The 19846-nt window shown below is 40.3% G+C and overlaps 1 protein-coding gene across 1 annotated transcript; it reads left to right on the plus strand.

Annotated features, from left to right (window-relative positions):
• Window positions 1-223: 223 nt before the first annotated feature.
• On the plus strand, window positions 224-16817 carry LOC308693922 (uncharacterized protein). The gene is made up of 2 exons (XM_081371079.1): window positions 224-321; window positions 12463-16817. Exon 2 carries the CDS (start codon window positions 12468-12470, stop codon window positions 15162-15164), a length of 2697 nt encoding a protein of 898 aa, XP_081227205.1. The 5' UTR covers window positions 224-321; window positions 12463-12467; the 3' UTR covers window positions 15165-16817.
• Window positions 16818-19846: the final 3029 nt, after the last annotated feature.

Here is a 19846-nt window from a genome sequence, read left to right on the forward strand (position 1 = left end):
ATGATTAAAATAAGTCATATGTAAGGTGCCATTGATGTTCACAGTAATTTTGCAATTTACAGTGAAGTAAAGTGCAGCAGAATGTGAAAATAAACTTTAAATAAAATACCATGTGCAGGACTGAATTTAGATTTTCAGTGGATATATCATTGTGTAAATGTGTATTCTAGTGAGGACTTTAATTTTGAAAAGCAGTCACTGACGACCTCTTAGCTCAGGAAGCAGGAAGTACTAGTAGTACTGCAATAGTTCAGCAAAATGTGGTAGCTGTGTGACATCTCTAAACATTACCTTTCTTTTCATCTGTTAGACGCAATGTCTGTAAGTACACAGTGTTACATTTATTGTGTGATACATTTGAGAAGGTTATTTGATATTAAGATGTATATTTTCTTAGTTTAATTATCCTTGCGTTATTGTCAGTCTGTAATTTTCCAATTTCATATTTAGTGATTGTAAATTTTGTACATTTCTACAGTTGAATACATAAAAAATATTGTATAAGTACATAATTGTACATAAGTGGTATGGTCGTTTTCAGTTTCTGCAGATTTTAATGATATAATTACTTTATTGTAATGAATATATTTATCATAAAACCTTTAAATATAGCAGTTTAACAGTCTTTTATCATGATCCTGACTCAAATAATGTGTTTCTAACAGCAAACACTCAGAATAAAGTGAGATGATCTGCTGATGATCCTGAATGGCTTGTTGAATGAGTGTTGATAGTCTGAGGCTCATCAATATTAACAGATCTGCTGAAAATACTCTTTATTTCATGACAATAGTTACTGTTTTCACCTCATTTATTATGCTGATGTCTTCAGATCTCCTGTAAATTGACACTTAAAGCTCATTGCATTGGTGTCAGCAGACTGAGGGTAATTGTTGGCTTTTAGATGTTTGTTTTTTAATTACAGTTCTTTGCTACTTTTCTAGATATCTGCCATTATTTTAACGAATAAACAGAATAATGTTAGAATTAGAAATAAAAATTGCTGTATGATAGACAGACAGATATAAATGCTCTCTCTCGCTCTCTCTCTCTATAAATATTTATTTCTTTTTTATAATTTTTGTTTTCAGTCATATTTAGAACGAGAATCATTTGATGACATATTCAAACACTGTATATTAGGATCATAGTGCAGCCCCAAAATACTCGTTCATTTTCATTTTAAAGGTGCTGTATGTAGGATCCAGCGGCCTCTAGCGGTGATGTTTCAGATTGCAACAACAGCGCTCGTGCGCGTGCTCAGGGTGCGATTTGCCGGGGGGGATGCGTGGGATTTCCCCCTTTCTGGTCAATGTATCCCTGCCTCTGCTTAATTATTTTTATCCCCGGTGGGGATAAATTTATCCCCCCCTCAAAGTGATCAGTGCTACTACACTAGTGGCGAGGCGGATCACAAAACTTATCACGGATCCGTGGTTTGATTAAAGTCCATTTTATTTTGAAATGCGCTACTTTGACTGCAGGCTCCGCAGCCTCTATTACCACTCTGAAGACTTGCTCAATGTCCCGCCCACGGCGCTATATGATTGGTTACACCTCACGAGTAATAGCCTATCAACACTTGCGAGACGGTTGCAGGTCTTTTTTTACGCCGCATATTCAGCATATTACTGAAGCGGGAATAAAAATCACAATCTGATTATCTGTTTCTATGATGACAAGCAGGGTTAGTGTCCCAGTCACACCACTGAGAATGGCCGAAGTTACACATACGGTGTTTTACTCAATTGAGACTAAACGCAAAGATTTTTTGATTACTCACTCACTCTTGAGTTTCTGGCGCGAGTGATTTCAATGTTAAGTCAATGTAAAGACGCGTTTACGCGCGTCTAGAGGTCCTGCGGCGCGGTAGACGCGAAGCCCGAATGAGGCGAATTGACTTTGTCGGCCCTGCCCGACACGTTAACTGTAATCATGAGCCCGAGCCCGATTTAAACCCGACCAGAGAGAGAAGTTTTACACACATTTTTTTTTTTAATACGTGGGCCGTTATAACCAGGTGGCGCCAGGGAAGTTGAGATGAAGCAAAGATGAAGTTGACGATCGCCATCTCCGTAGTGAATGCACATATAGGCTATATGGAGAAATGCATGAATTACATCAGAGTGTTGCCTATTTCTTTTCGTTTTAAATTGTTTCGTTTAAAGACATTTCAAGTTTTCTTTAGATATATTTCTTAATATTCTCTGTGAGGCATACACTGAGTTTCGGTTAATTTATGATGATATGCGCTCTAGTTAACGTGCAGTGCAAGTGACCGGGGCGCGCGGGCGCCTCCATGATTATAGCCTATAGCCCTATTCGGACGGGACTAGTTTCACAGGGGGACGTTAGAGAAATACCTGTTTCACAGACGTACTTTGAGATTTTAATCCTGTCCGAATCTGCCATGCCTGTCTTTTTCCCAAACGACCTCTGTAAAAATTCCAGAGCAAATTACCTACTGTTTTTCGTCAAACTCGGCGGTCCTCAGAGAAATCTAATCCCGTCCGAATGCGAATGTCTGTGATTACCGGACATTTTTTTTCCAAAACGCTTTTTCTTATGTGTTTTGGTCAACGTGAACTGCCATACAATCTCTCACTATCGCGCCGGTATTCAAGTTTCTGCTTTTTGCGCACCGATAATGGATGTAAATGTGTTTGGTAGCCTACACTGCGAAGAAAAAATTAAATAAAAAATGAAATCAACAAGAAGAGCCAAATCACGTAAACTGTTAAGACTGGCTACTGTAATATCAGTTTCAGGTAAGATTACTTTCATTTCTGCACTTAATTACATAACGTGTAAATTATATTTAACGTGTAAGTTAAAACTTTTTATTCCGGTGGGTTTATTATAAGAACCCAGTTCTATAAAATCATGATGATAAATCTATGTTTAGTTTTTTTTTTATACTACAATTTTTATAAAAGGTTTACAAAACACTAAATACGTTAGGACGTTTTACTTTATATTTCAAAGTGCTTAATTTTAAAAGTACTTAATTTCAAATGACCATACGCAATCCACGCATTCTGAACACGTGATCTTCTGCAATGCCCACATGTAAAACAGACACTCCTACCTCGGTAATAAACACGGAGATGTTAGTCCCGTCTGAATCCGTACATGAAATCACAGACGTAGGTTGATAAGAATTGTAACTCAAACGTCGTTTGGAAAACTAGTCCCGTCCGAATAGGGCTTATGTCTGCTATATTTGCTTCTTAAATACATGCAATTCGTTGATGAAAAATGTATTAAAATTAAGATACAATTTATACAAAACGAAATTCACTTTAAAGAAAGGCTTTCTACAAAACAAAACTTAATGAAGTGGTCAAAATCATGTCTGACCCACTCCAAGTCTCCCGATATAGCCTACTGCAAATCCTATCTTCGTGCTGTTCACTTTTCATAATCAACATAGATAAAAAAAAAACAACAACATTATAATATTTTAACAAATATGAAACTAAATTTATTTAGGCCTATTTATTTATTTATTAAATTTATTATTTAATGGCTATAACACATAGTAGGCCTACAGAATCTCTGTACAAATTTCTGCACATTCATTTACTGCTTCTGAATTTTGCACACATAAGTTGAAAGGCATTTGTTTGTGCATAGTAAAACATATCTGCAACATTTATCAAGTTCACGGATAATTGTGCGTGCATTTATTAATTATTATCTTAATTAATAATGCAACAAGGACAAATCATGTAAACTGCCTTGTTTGTTTATTCAGAATGAAATGGATCGCAAATGGATCCGAATGAAGAAACGTAAAAAAAAAAAAAAAAAAAAAAAACGTGAACAAGGAAGAACACGAAAATGAACATGAATGAACTTTGGATGAACTTTGGATGGCCTAGGAGGAGTAGGCCTAGTAGGCTACAACTCTAATTCAACAAGGTTTTAGAATATAGAATATTTTTTAAACAAAATAAATATTTTTAAAGTTTATTATCCCGGGCCCGGTGTGATGCGAGCGAGTGGAGGGGACGCTGAACATGACAAGTGACGTGTTGCATTTTGTAACACAAGTGCTGGATCAAGGGCCCGGCCCGGGTCGGGTCAAGTTCGGCTCGGGCAGAGAATCTAAGCTCTGATTTATCTGATTCTGTCCATTAGCTTTGATCCATGTACGGCTTTTCAGAATGTCACCAAGTAGCCTACAAATATTTATGTAATTTTTCAGCGCGAAAACTCTAGCTAGCTAGCTGGGAACAATGAAAAGGGTCCAGAGCAGCAAATGCAGTGAATGAAGTTCATGTTCTCATGGTTTATTTTTATGAATAAAAATGTTTCAAAACATCCCCCCCTCTGTTTTTTTCACAAATCGCACCCTGCGCGTGCTCAAACTCAAGAGCGCGAACTCACTACCGGCGGCCACACTGAGACTTTCAACACAACGGAGAAAGCATCACACAACATGCTGGAAACTCTTGTAAACTCCCACTGCAACATTACCATAATAGGCTACTTTTATCAGCTTGACGTAGAACAAATGCTCCATGCTCGTACCATGATAACGTTACATTGACTGTATTTTGCCGACATGTGGTGTTATCTAGCATTATTTCACTAACTATTCATGTATCTTTCACAATCAGCAATGTCAACATAGGTCAATGAATGAAAACGAAAACGGTTAGTCAACTAGACTGGACAATTTCAGTGTAACAATAAGACAGTAGGAAGTAATATTACTGTACTGTACATGTCTGGAAATGTGTATTATAAACAATATGATAGTAGTGGGATGAGTGACGTTAGACAGTAGATCTAGTACATAAAATAAAAGTTACATCCTAAAGCACCTGCTTTTTGTTATCATGGAACAGTCTTTTGTATTCATTTCATGTCTTATGTATGTTATATTTTACCTTGCTATTTCAAAACGGAGGTCTCTCCATAATTCAAACGCTCTGCCGATGTTGATCCGTGTTTTCGTCCTGAGTCGATCCGATTGACGTTTGGCCTGACGAGCTTCAGCAGATATATATATATATATATATATATTTGGAGTTTGTGTTGGAGTCTGTGTTGTGCTGGAGGCAGGTCGTTTTTTGGTGTTATCAGACTCCATGTCGTTAGCTGCAGTGCAGTTGCAATAGACTGTAGGCTCGGGAGCGCGCATGCACGTCACATCCGGTGGATTTCGCAGAAAATCCGACCCGGAGACTTCACATAAAAATAGGATTACTGGCCTTCAGAGGTAATAGCAAAACACGAAAAGTGGATCAATGTAATGTGTGATTACAACCCCTTCACAGACGGCCAATAAAAAAAGGATTCATTTTATAAAAAAAGTTACATACAGAACCTTTAAGTCTTTATACTTATCCTTCTCCCACTATCTTATCCCAATATTCTTCAAACCACTTATTTGTCAGCAAGAAGCTTTTAATCATTTGAAAAATAATGACATTTAGTCTGATCTCTTCAGAAAATAGTCAGAATAATTATGTTGTTATATTTTTACATACAGATGTTACACTGAATGATGATCCAAAATTATTTATACTAAATTCTGACATTTTGTCTCCACAAAAGTTATTTGAACATATACATTACATATACATTACATTGTATACATTACACTTGCATTTACTGTTTTCTATGTATACAAAATCACTTTTGTAAATTTAATATCAATCAGACACTAAAATTAAATATCTGGTCTTTGACCCTATTAAAACAAACTCAGTAACTGATATTTTTTTGATTTTGGCAGATCAGCTCCTCCCACAGCAATTACATCATCAGTGAAGCCCCTCCTACTTCAGTCACGTGATCAGTGAAGCTCCTCCCACAGTAATTCTCCAATAATTGCTGAAGTTGGTCTTTATTCTTCATTCATTGAAACCAGCTTCACCTGCCGTATTAATTGTCAACATCAAACCAAATATAATTTTAGCTCTGTTTTATATCTGATTTGCAAGTTTTTGCAGCCATGTTACAGAAATGTTGGACATTTCTTAATATAGTTTTTTTTATTAATTTTTTAAGCAATAAACAGTAAACTGTATCAAGTAAATTAAATTTCCAGAATGGCTGACAGGGTTGTAAGCGTTACTTAAGCAATATCTGATTTAAGTTGTATTAAGTCAAGTCAAGTCAAGTTTATTTATATAGTGTTTTTCACAATACAGATTGTATCAAAGCAGCTTCACAGTATTAAATTAAAATAATACATCAATGTTTGTTTCTAGTGGAAAACGTCCACGTTTGGCAATGCTGATCAATAGTATTGTTGATTGATTAATTAAATTAAGTATCCCCAACTGAGCAAGCCAAAGGCAACAGTGGCAAGGAACCGAAAAACTCCATCAGGTGACCTAATGGAGAAAAAAAACCTTGGGAGAACCCAGGCTCAGTCGGGGGCCAGTTCTCCTCTGGCGTTTATGAAGTAGAGACCGGATTTAACTGTAAGATTAAAAGTATTATATGATTATTATATGCCTGGCTGAAGAGATGCGTCTTTAATCTAGTTTTAAACTGGGAGAGCGAGTCTGAGCAACGAACAGTATCAGGAAGGCTATTCCAGAGTTTTGGAGCTAAATGTGAAAATGCTCTCCCTCCTTTGGTGGACTTTGAATTTAGTGATCTTAAAGAGCGTGATGGATTATAGGGCGATAGAAGATTGGTTAAATAGACTGGAGCTAAGCCGTTTAGGGCTTTATAAGTCAGTAGCAATACCTTGTAATTAATACGGAACTTTATAGGTAACCAATGTAGTGATGTTAACATTGGTGTTATATGATCATATTTTCTTGATCTAGTAAGAACTCTAGCGGCGGCATTTTGGACTAACTGTAGCTTGTTTATTGAGGATGCAGGACAACCGGCTAATAAAGCATTACAGTAATCTAGTCTCGAGGTCATGAATGCATGAACTAACTTTTCTGCATCAGAAATAGATAGCATGTTACGTAGCTTAGCAATGTTTCTAAGGTGGAAAAAGGCTGTTCTTGTAACATATGAAATATGATTTTCAAAAGACAGGTTGCAGTCTAGTATAACACCCAGGTCTTTTACTCTAGAGGATAAAGTAACAGGACATCCTACTATGTTAAAGTTGTGGTGTGAGAGGTTTTGTGGGCGTTTTTTTAAACCGATGATTAGTACCTCTGTCTTGTCTGGATTTAATAAAAGAAAATTACACGTCATCCAATTTTTTATATCTTTAACACACTCTGTCAATTTGGATAATTTAGCATTTTCATCTGGCCGTGATGAAATTTTAGATTTGAGTGTCATCAGCATAACAATGTAAACTAATTCCATGTTTCTAGGGCTAGTCCGAATACCATTTTTTGAGCTTCGTAGCTTCGGTAGTAATGAACAGCGAATAATCGAAGCTTCGGAGAGAGGGTGCTGAACATATTCTTCTCTCTAATAAAGGCAGGAACCTCTATGTGTCTGTATGTCCGTTTGAATTTTGATTATTTCGAGAACTGTTCATCAAATCGACTTCACAAGAGAGTGCAGTGTCGCATTTGGTGCAATATAGATGGACACGAGACGTGACACGTTCAGAATTAATAAACAGTAAACTACAGAACAGCACGAGCGGGAAGCGGCGCACCTCACGCGGGCAGGGCTTATATACTCCGAGAACGGACACTGCACTAGTGATATAAAACGCACACACACAGGTCTGTTAACTTAAGCAATACTTAAGGTGGTCTAATATTTTTCTGACTAACAAATTACTGACACAATAAAGGGTAGATTTAAATAAAGAAAAACGAAATTTAAATAAAGGAAAAAATGAAATTTAAATAAAGAAAAATGAAATTAAGTTAAATTATTTTCCACAATGTCAAAGCAACACAGCTTAACCCAAAACACAAGCTCAGGCATGCACTTCGGTCCATACAAACTCCGCTGTTCTGCGTTCTAGCTGGAGAACAGTCCTGTTGCTGGAACAGGCGTCGGTTCTATTTCTAGCATGCACGCGTTTTCCGCGTGGCTCGAGCCGCACCTGAGTGTCTCACACAGGCAGTGTGCAAACTCCAACCTGTTAACATGGGAGCCAAAAAACGGACACGCCACTCAGCTGAGACGCTCACACCACGCAGCCAGTGTGTCGCCGGCCTTATTCAAGCGCGAATGAGAACCATTTTGCGGGGGATCCCAGGTGTGCAAAAAAAAAAAAAAAAAAGAATATTTGAATGTCAAATGATCAAATCGAATACCAACCCACCGAACGAATATGCGAATATTCGGGTCCAGCCCTACATGTTTCCTTATAATATTTCCAAGTGGCAGCATATATATTGAGAATAACAAAGGGCCTAACACAGATCCCTGCGGCACTCCATAGTTTACTGGAGTTATGATAGATTTTTCTCCATTTAAATATACAAAATGGTAGCGGTCAGATAAGTAAACCAGCTTAATGCCTGTCCATGAACACCAGTGTAGTTTTGTAGTCGATCTAAGAGTATTGTGTGATCTATAGTGTCGAACGCAGCACTAAGATCGAGTAAAACTAGTATTGAGATACAGCCTTGGTCAGAAGCTGGAAGTAAATCATTTGTAATTTTAACAAGCGCAGTTTCTGTGCTATGATGCAGTCTGAATGCTGACTGAAACTTGTTATTTTCTTGAAAGAAAGAGCACAATTGAGCGGACACAACTTTTTCTTGTATTTTAGACATAAAAGGTATATTTGAAATGGGTCTGTTATTTGCTAGATTATTATGATCTAATTGTGGTTTCTTAATAAGCGGTTTTATAACTGCCAGTGACATACATATTTATAACGTCTTTCCACGCGATTCTAAAGACCTCTAAATTAGTTTGTTTCCATTTACGCTCTAAATTACGAGTTTCTCTCTTGATAACATGCATAGTATTGTTATACCATGGTGCTTTAGTTTTCTCTCTAACCTTTCTTAATCTAATTGGTGCAACAATGTTTAATGTACTAGAGAAAATGGTGCTCATAGTGCTAGTCATTTCCTCTAGTTCATCTGTTTGTTTGGGTTCACTAATCAGCTGAGTTAGATCAGGTAAGCTATTTGAGAATCTATCTATAGTGGTTGGAAGGATTGTTCTGCCTGGTCGATAACGCGGCGCAACGTGACAAATTTCAGCAGTACGTAGTATGCAAGTGACCATGTAATGATCAGTGACTTCATCACTTTGTGGTATAATATCTATATCGGTTGGATTGGTTCCATGTGATATAATTAAATCCAGCATATGATTAAGCCGATGAGTGGGACCAGTGACGTTTTGCCTGACCCCAAATGAGTTTAATAAAACTGTAAAGCAGCCCCTAACGCATCATTTGTGTTATCGACGTGTATGTTAAAATCTCCAACAATTAATGCTTTATCGACATTGACCAATAGATCTGACAGAAAGTCTGCAAACTCTTTTAGGAAATCAGCGTAAGGCCCAGGCGGTCTATATACGGTAGCCAAGGCTAGAGATAATAGGGATTTCTTTCTTACATCTAAGAGAGTAACATTTAGCACAATTACTTCAAACGAATTAAACCTGTGACCTGTTTTCTGAGTAACATTAAGAATATCTCTATAGATTGTTGCAACACCGCCGCCAGAATATCTCAGAAAGTGCACTATCGCGCTGCGCTGGACTTCCCGTATCAGCTCTGCTTATGAAGCCGCGGTCTAATCCTGTTAACATGAAATAAGCCGGCTACGAGCAGGTTTAAGTTTGCGCACATGTTGCTATGACAGCAAGTCCAGGATGAGCGTCGAAGAACCAAACAATCCAAGATCATGCCAAATCGCCAACAATCAAATCCAGCTAAGTGAGTTAGCGCCGTACGAAGAACGGACCCCAGGAATGTGTGTGGAGTTTGGAGCTTATTTTGAGTCTCTGTTGTTGAATTTGGCAATCAGCATCATCTTAACATTGTCCTCGCTTAGGCTTCGTCTGTGCTGTGTCAGAAGAGAAGAATAGTGGGGAAAAAAGTCTCTCCACATCCACTGAAGTAGTGGGGAGATGAAGGTACAGTGGGGCAAGTGTTGGCATTCGATCTTCCCTTGCAGCCCACCACTCCACTGCACTAACCTCGCCTGCACCACTCTTGTCCATACAGGTGTAACGATGTCACTCCTCTGCAGACACCTTGCTCAAAGCAGGGACATATCAGGTTTTAAGCCAGATACCTTGGCTGGATCAAAGATTGGGAGGGCTTTAAATAGTTCAGTGGAAGGATGTCTCTCCATCACAGCCTGAAGCTTGGTAGAACATTAGCCGCTTTCCAACCGGAGGAACCTTTTCACAGTTCCTAGAACTATTGGCTGAAGTACCCGGATGTCGGCGTGTTCACACCGCAGGAACTAGGAACGATTTTAGTTCTAGGAACTCCATTTGGAGGAACTAATTTAGGTCCTACTTCAGAGTAGGGTCTAAACCAGCACCAAAGGAACTACCCGTGACGTTAGTGTACACTGATTGACCGAACACACGTGGAACACCAGCCATTTTTAAAACAGCTATCGTAAACACACAGATTACAGCCTATTTACTCCAGAAACTAGATACAAACATGGAAAACAGTGATAGGTGGATCTCTAAACCTTTATGCTGAAGTGAAAATCCAACACAACTTTGAGGGGACCAAGTCAAACATGATTATGTATTTCTGCTCAGCTAGCAACATTGGACATCAACCACACGGCATAGGCTAATAACCTTTTTTTCATATACTGTCTACTTTCTATAACAGTTCTATCTAATAACAGATCGCTAACTAATAAACACAGAGAATGCGTTGCATGCTCTGTCGTTCTCAGCGCCACCAAAATAAAGGTCCGTCGCGCCGTCACAATAAAAGTCACCGTGCTTGCGTCATTCCCTTACCCCTCCTACCAGTTCCTATGGCCACTTGGTCAGTGCGAACGCAAACAGCAAAACCGAGTTTCGGGGGAGAGTAGTTCCTAGAACTGTTTAGAAGTGGACAGTTCCTAGAACTAAGTTCCTGTAACTACTTTGTCGGAAAGCGGCTATTGTGCCAATGCTTCTTTAAACATCTCAGAACAAGTGTACCGCTCATCGTCATTTAACTCCTTCATCTGCTCTCTGGTGCGGGGACACCAGTCCTCAGCCTCTGCGGTGCGCCCATACTCAAACAACATGTTGAGGTCCTCTAGCTGACTGAAGATGGTGGCAGCCACGGGTCTGGAGGTTTCTTCAAGCTTGACCAGGGTGGCAAAGTATATCAGAGCTATGCTCAACAATAGCCGCTTTCCGACCAAGTAGTTACAGGAACTTAGTTATAGGAACTGTCCATTTCTAAACAGTTCTAGGAACTACTCTCCCCCAAACTCGGTTTCACTGCTTGCGTTCGCACTGGCCAAGTGGCCATACTGTAGGAACTGGTAGGAGGGGTAAGGGAGTGACGCAAGCACGGCGACTTTTATTTTGACGGAGTGACGGACCTTTATTTTGGCGGCGCTGAGAATGCCAGAGCAAACAATGCTCGCATTCTCTGTGTTCATTAGTTAGCGATCTGTCTAACAGTACTGTTTAACATGTTATTAGATAGAACTGTTATAGAAAGTAGACATTATATGAAAAAAAGGTTATTAGCCTATGCCGTGTGGTTGATGTCCTGTGTTGCTAGCTGAGCAGAAATACATAATAATGTTTGACTTGGTCCCCTCAAAGTTGCGTTGGATTTTCTCTTCAGCATAAAGGTTTAGAGACCCATCTATTACTGTTTTCCATGTTTGTATAGTTAGTTTATGGAGTAAATATGAAGAGTTCAGATGCAAAAACCTCTAAATGCCATCTGAAATTTTCTTCTAGAATGATAATTTTTATCAAGCTTGTATATTTAAGTTCAATAATTTCACTTAAATGGCAATTAATAGGTAATTTTCATTGCCATTTAAGTGAAATTACTGAACTTAAATATACGAGCTTCATAAAAATGATCATTCTAGGAGGAAATTTCAGATGGCATTTAGAGGTTTTTGCATCTGAACTCTTCATATATAGGCTATAATCTGTGTGTTTACATTCTAGCTGTTTTAAAAATGGCGGGTGCTGGTGTTCCGCGTGCGTTCGGTCATTTTTATTAATTCAAATAATTATTTGGCGTTCCAACTTGGACTGGAATGCAACGAAACTTGTGTTTCTGGTTTCCCACATTCACATGCGAATGAATGGGAGTCATTGGAATTAAAAGTCTAGTGTGACTGGACTGTAATAATGAAATAGTTTTAAGTAAAATAAATTACATTTTACATTAGATGATTGTGTCAATAATCAAATATATTTAAGTTATTTCTACAGAAATTTGTGTCTATAATGTTTTAAAATAATTATCATCAATGTACCTAATTTATGGAAAGTACTTTTTGTTATTACATCAGAGTTCTTTTTTATGTTCTTTCACTTCATATTCATTATTTTTCTTGTGCTCAAAATGAAATAACCGTTTCTCTTTGATTTCAGACCTGATGGAGAGTGAAGAACTGAGTGAAGTGAAGGAGGAGAGTGAAGAACTGAGTGAAGTGAAGGAGGAGAGTGAAGAACTGAGTGAAGTGATGGAGGAGAGTGAAGAACTGAGTGAAGTGATGGAGGAGAGTGAAGAACTGAGTGAAGTGAAGGAGGAGAGAGAAGAACTGAGTGAAGTGAAGGAGGAGAGTGAAGAAATGAGTGAAGTGAAGGAGGAGAGCGAAGAACTGAGTGAAGCGAAGGAGGAGAGTGAAGAACTGAGAGAAGTGAAGGAGGAGAGAGAAGAACTGAGCGAAGTGAAGGAGGAGAGTGAAGAACTGAGTGAAGCGAAGGAGGAGAGTGAAGAACTGAGAGAAGTGAAGGAGGAGAGTGAAGAACTGAGTGAAGTGAAAGAGGAGAGTGAAGAACTGAGTGAAGTGAAGGAGGAGAGTGAAGAACTGAGTGAAGTGAAGGAGGAGAGAGAAGAACTGAGTGAAGTGATGGAGGAGAGTGAAGAACTGAGTGAAGTGATGGAGGAGAGTGAAGAACTGAGTGAAGTGAAGGAGGAGAGAGAAGAACTGAGTGAAGTGAAGGAGGAGAGTGAAGAAATGAGTGAAGTGAAGGAGGAGAGCGAAGAACTGAGTGAAGCGAAGGAGGAGAGTGAAGAACTGAGAGAAGTGAAGGAGGAGAGAGAAGAACTGAGTGAAGTGAAGGAGGAGAGTGAAGAACTGAGTGAAGCGAAGGAGGAGAGTGAAGAACTGAGAGAAGTGAAGGAGGAGAGAGAAGAACTGAGTGAAGTGAAGGAGGAGAGTGAAGAACTGAGTGAAGTGAAAGAGGAGAGTGAAGAACTGAGTGAAGTGAAGGAGGAGAGTGAAGAACTGAGTGAAGTGATGGAGGAGAGTGAAGAACTGAGTGAAGTGAAGGAGGAGAGAGAAGAACTGAGTGAAGTGAAGGAGGAGAGTGAAGAAATGAGTGAAGTGAAGGAGGAGAGCGAAGAACTGAGTGAAGCGAAGGAGGAGAGTGAAGAACTGAGAGAAGTGAAGGAGGAGAGAGAAGAACTGAGTGAAGTAAGGGAGGAGAGTGAAGAACTGAGTGAAGCGAAGGAGGAGAGTGAAGAACTGAGTGAAGCGAAGGAGGAGAGTGAAGAACTGAGTGAAGTGAAGGAGGAGAGTGAAGAACTGAGTGAAGAACTGAGAGAAGTGAAAGAGGAGAGTGAAGAACTGAGTGAAGTAAATGAGGAGAGTGAAGAACTAAGTGAAGTGAAGGAGGAGAGTGAAGAACTGAGTGAAGTGATGGAGGAGAGTGCAGAACTGAGTGAAGTGGAGGAGGAGAGAGAAGAACTGAGTGAAGCGAAGGAGGAGAGTGAAGAACTGAGTGAAGTGAAGGAGGAGAGAGAAGAACTGAGTGAAGTGATGGAGGAGAGTGAAGAACTGAGTGAAGTGAAGGAGGAGAGTGAAGATGTGAGTCGCTCAAGGACTAGAAAGACACTTTTAAAGAAAAGAAGAGCCAATAAATCTTTCACCTGCACTCAGTGTGGAAAGAGTTTATCAACCAAACAAAGTCTTGAGACCCACATGAGGATCCACACTGGAGAGAAGCCGTTTAAGTGTGATCAGTGTGGAAAGAGATTCAGATGCAAAGAAAATCTTCAGATTCACATGAGAGTTCACACTGGCGAAAGGCCACACGCATGTGATCAGTGTGGAAAGAGTTTCAAACAATCATCATCCCTCAATGTTCACATGAGGATCCACACTGGAGAGAAGTCATATGCCTGCAATCAGTGTGGAAAGAGTTTTACAACCAAAGGAAATCTTGAGCATCACATGAGGATCCACACTGGAGAGAAGTCATATGCCTGCAATCAGTGTGGAAAGAGTTTTACAACCAAAGGAAATCTTGAGCATCACATGAGGATCCACACTGGAGAAAAGCCGTACGCATGTGATCAATGCAAAAAGAGTTACTCAGATAAACACACTCTTAATCTTCACATGAGAATTCACACTGGAGAGAAACCATTCATGTGTGATCAGTGTGAAAAGAGATTCTCAAACAAAAAATATCTTAAGCTTCACATGAGAGTTCACACCGGAGAGAGACTGATCACGTGTGATCAGTGCGGGAAGAGCTTCACACAAAAAACTAACTTCAAGATCCACATGAGGATCCACACTGGAGAGAAGCCGTTCTCATGTGATCAGTGTGGAAAGAGATTCTCAGGCAAACAAAAACTTCAGATTCACACGAGAGTTCATACAGGTGAGAAGCCGTTCATATGTGATCAATGTGGCAAAACATTTCTTTGTATATCACACCTGAAGACACACCTGACAGTTCATACGAAGGAGAAGCCGCATTCATGTTCTGTGTGTGGAAAGAGTTTTTCAGTGCGGTCAAATTTACATAGACATGAGAAAATTCACACTGGTGTGAGAGAGCACATGTGTTTTGAGTGTGGGAAGTCTTTTATTACAGCTGAACATTTAAAACAGCACCAGGGGATCCACACTGGAGAAAAACCTTATAAGTGTTTACACTGTGACAAGACATTCATTAACTCATCATATCTAAAAACGCATGGGAGGATTCACACTGGAGAGAAACCTTACAAGTGTTCACACTGTGACAAGAGATTCAGTCGATCAGCAGATTTGAAAAGACATGAGAGGATCCACAGCAGAGAGAAGCCATTCACGTCTTTATGTGCTGAGCATTAAAGTCTCTCCTGTGTAAGTCAGTTTCCTAACAGCCATGATGAGCAACATGGCATCTTGGTGGTGGCATGCTATCTTATTACATTTTTTACATTATTATGATATACTGTGTTATAATTATAAGAAAGTATCTCATTACTATGTAAAATTCTTATTACAAGAAAGTATCTCATTATTATTAGAACATTTCTCATTATGATGACTATACTTTGTCCCACGGACATCATGTGACTGAAAGTTTTTAAACACAGGACAAGATGTAAATCTCCTTTATGTGAGAGCACTTTCCAATTAAATCCTTGAATCCTTGATCTTGACATTTGCAGATATTTTGATATTGCAGAATAGGAATTATGGGAGGCAGTTTGTCATCAAATATGGGAGAGTAGGCACGTCATCAGAGTCATCCGGTGGGCTCCCTCTTTTTATGTTTCATTGATGAACCCACCACATCACAGGAGGGCTCAACGGTGATACCTGGCGTCCCAGTGATGTTGGCCTGTTCCTGGTAACTTTTACAAATCCAACATCGCAATTGCAACTTTATTTCACGCAATTCTGACTTTATATCTCGCAATTCTGAGAAATAAAGTCAGAATTGCGAGATGTAAACTCGCAATTGTGAGATAAAAAGTCACAATTATCTTTTAAAATGTTTTATTCTGTAGCCGAAACAAAGTTTCCATACCTCCTGGCCTCTTCCTCCCATCCATCCTCCCTGACGCGTACCGTTACGGTAGGGCCGGCCCAGCTATCGGTAGGCGCCGGCGGTGCCGCGGTAGCCTATCTGAGAAAACAGCTGTGTCCCAATGTGAAGGCTGCATCCTTCGAAGGACTGAAGACTTCAAGGATGCAGCCTATGCGTCCTCCGAAGGACGCACCATGTAGCCTCCATAGGATTTCCTAATTGCACAGCCAGGTGTTCCCGATTACCGCTCCTGGCAACGGTGCGAGAGTATGCTGCCATCCTGACAATTCATTTGATATACTATGGAGCCAGAACTGGCTATTGTCATTTTTATGTTTTATATTTTAATGAAGGACATGGCATTAAGGATGTTTCAGGTCATACTTTCGGCTTAGCTGAAGATTCAAATGTTCATTTATATCTTACCTTGATGCGATTTTGTAGGCTAGTGTATTCTTTTTATTATGCACATAAATGGACCATGGTAAATATATTTACACAGGTTTTTAACCCCATTTGAATATAAAAAGTCCAGTGCGAATGTTTCTCCCGCTCTTCATCGGGAGTTTTTCGCCAATGTGGTATTAGTGGTTATTAAAAGTACTTATTAAAAGTATTTATTCCATGAGTCAGCCCTACAAACCTGTTGGTAGACAACTTAGTGGATAGTGAAAATATGCAGTTAAACACTCTGGAGAGCATCCCAGATGATGTCCCACCAGCAGAAGCCTTACCAGGGTCTCTATTGTGGAGCTCATCCCGGTCAAGCAGCAACACCAGGGTCTCCCACTCAGCTGAATAAAAGTCTACATAATTTTTCTTATTTTATGTACTGTAAATTTAAATGTTAATGTTGATTTTGAAATGTTTAACGTATGTTGTAAATAGTTGGGTGGAAAAAAAGGTATAGAATAATTTGTTTAATGTAGAAATTGACTATCATCACAAAAATAAATAATGTCCAGAGCAATGAATTCTCTTTTATTTACACATTTAAAGTTGCATAAAAATAAATAAATGTACAGATTTTTTTCCTTTTAAAAAATATAGGTGAAAAAAAGTTAAACAAGAATATAGATGTATATTTCTCAATAATTCTTTCAAGAAGAGAAAGCCTGTCCATTCTCTCCCTACTCTCCAGTGCTCTCCTCGCCTCTGCAGTCCCATGTCTTCTCTAATCAAGTAAAAAAACTCATCATCTCTGTCTCGCCTTCTTCGTGGTGCTGGTGCGGATGCTGCCCCTGGCTCCTCCTCTTCTTGGTCACACACTGCTGAACTCAGCCCTGGTCTGTCCTCAGGGATTGAGGCAATGAGGACAGAGGGGATGGTGCAATGTCTCTGTCCCAACACCTCATCTATGACGACAAACCAGGGCCAAGTTTCAGCAGTGGGTTTCCCACTCACACCCTCTCCTGTCCCAGGACACGTGCAATCTAAGGCAGAGCAAATTAACCATGGCTTGTTAACAACAACAGCACAATACATTTCAGCAAAGATGTGTGCATTATTATATATAATTAGACCCATATAAAAATGGGTCTGGGGTATGTAGCTCCCATACAGGCACAAAATAATATATGTGCCTGTATGGGAGATACATTCTACAGACCCATTTTTCCCTGAATTGTTCTAAAAAAGCAGAAAAGGGTACTAAACACAGGGGTGCAATCTTAAGTGCATTGTTAACACTGCAAAATATGCTTAATATTTCTGTAGGCCTATAGTCAAATTTGGTTAAAAAACAAATTTGGGGGTTGGTTGTTTTAGGCTTTGGGTGTGGGTGCACTTAGGTTTTAAAAACAAACCAGGGAGCATGGACTTGGATAAAACAAATGAAATATGCAAGCTTTGTCACGCTGCTATAAAATATTCAGGTAACACAACCAATTTACGAACGCCCCTCGTCAGACGCCATGCAGAAATGACATTGAAAGAGAAGCAACCGAAACCTGGCGACCAGAAGCAGACTACACTGGATAACAAACTTCCATCTAACTCAGCTCGAGCTCTAAAACTAACGGAGTCGTTGGTTTTTTCATTTGTCATGATTTGCGCCCCTAAAGAGTTGTTGAAAACCGTGGTTTGAGGTATATGGTAAACACAATGGAGCCTCGCTATGTGATCCCGACTCGCAAATACAATCCCGAGGTAGCTGTGCCCAGGATGTATGAAGAGGTGAAGCAAGTTGTAAATACATCTCTTGGCTCAGCAGAAAGAGTGGCCCTTACATGCGACGGCTGGACATCGAGGGCGACTGAATCGTATGTTACGATCACGGCACACCACATCAATGAGGACTGGGAACTGATTTCTCATGTTTTGCAGATGAGCCATACTAGCAGTAACATCGCCGAGGTGTTGGAAGATGCATTAGAGGAATGGGACATAAAAAGCAAGGACCCCGCCATCGTCACAGACAATGTGTCAAACATGACCTTTGCAGCGCAGCTAGCTGGTATGCTAAATATTTTTAGTTTTGCAGCGTGTACTGCAACTAACACCAGTCGCCCGTTTGCTGGGAAGAGTGAGAAGAATAACCAACTTTTTCAGACGCAGAACCAGAGCCAGCCATGTACTGTGTGAAAAACAAAAACTGCTAAATCTGCCTCACCCACAAACTGCTCACTGACGTAGTTACCAGATGGAACAGTGCACATGACATCCTAGAACAGCAGCCAGCCATCCATGCTGACCTCCTCTCAGCTGACGGGAGGAAGGAACATAACAGCTGCTGAAGAAGTTGTCACTGCTATGAAGCCCATTAAGGTAGCTACACCAGTCATGTCAGAAGAGACCACTCCAACACTTTGATGATCTACAAAACAGTCCAACTAATTCCAACTTGACAAAGGAAATCAAATCTGGCATGTGCCAGGATCTCAACAAGAGGTACTTGAACAAGGAGGCGCTTTATGTGGCCGCAGCTTTGGATCCGAGGTTTAACCCTTAAAGACCGATATAGCCGCCCGCGGCATAAAATAACAATTGTTCTAAAATGCTTAATATCTTTTGAGTCGCTAATCCAATCTGTATGCTTTAAAATGCACCGTAAAGATCTCAGCTGTCCCGTGTTATCACGGTTGTCTCTATTGGTTATTCAGTGGCTCCATAGTGCCGGTTATTGTGTCATCAAAATCTGCAGCAGTGATTCGTCAAGGAAACCCATGTGGTTTCTCTGATGGTGAAGTCTCCATTCCCCGGGCCTCGGCCCCTGCCTCGACAGGATGTCTGCTCCCCGATTCAGATACCCCGGGAGATAAATCGCTCTCAAAGACAGAAGTTTCCCCTGGGACCATAGAAGAATCTGGCGAGCTAGCCTTTATAATGGGCCCGACCGCAGACCCCCCTGATGGTTTATGTAAGAGATGTATGCACACAAAAAAAATAATTTCACATGGTGGCCCCTCAGGTCTGGGAGGAAGTGTTTCAGAGCCTGAAACACGGCCAACATTTCTAGATGAGAGATGATGGTCCTGCCACAGACCCTGAGCTGGGCGACCACTCATGATCGCCCCCCAACCTGTGAGAGAGGCATCTGTTGTTAGCGTTACACGACGACAAGGAGCTCCCAACACAGGACCTTGGGAAAGGGACCAACGATCTTCCCACATAATCTGGGCGCGAAGACACTGTCGCAAACTCATGATCATGAGGAGCGGATTTCCCCTTGGGGAGAATCCCTTGGTTCTGAGCCACCACTGAAGCAGTATCATGTGCAATAGGCCAAAAGGAATAACGTTGGACGCTGCTGCCATAAGACCTAACAGTCTCTGGAACTGTTTCACAGTGAGTAACTGGCCTAGCTTGATCTGATTTACTGTAGCGAGAATCGAAGCAATACGAGCATGGGAAAGTTGTGCCTGCATCGTCGTCGAATCCCACACCACACCGAGAAAAGTGGATCTCTGTACTGGAGAAAGCACACTCTTCTTGGCGTTGAGCCTCAACCCCAATTTCTTGATGTGAGCGAGAACGACATCTCGATGCCGAACCGCCT

Source organism: Scardinius erythrophthalmus (genome assembly GCF_964197995.2).
Source record: "Scardinius erythrophthalmus genome assembly, chromosome: 1".
Classification (NCBI taxonomy): domain Eukaryota; kingdom Metazoa; phylum Chordata; class Actinopteri; order Cypriniformes; family Leuciscidae; genus Scardinius; species Scardinius erythrophthalmus.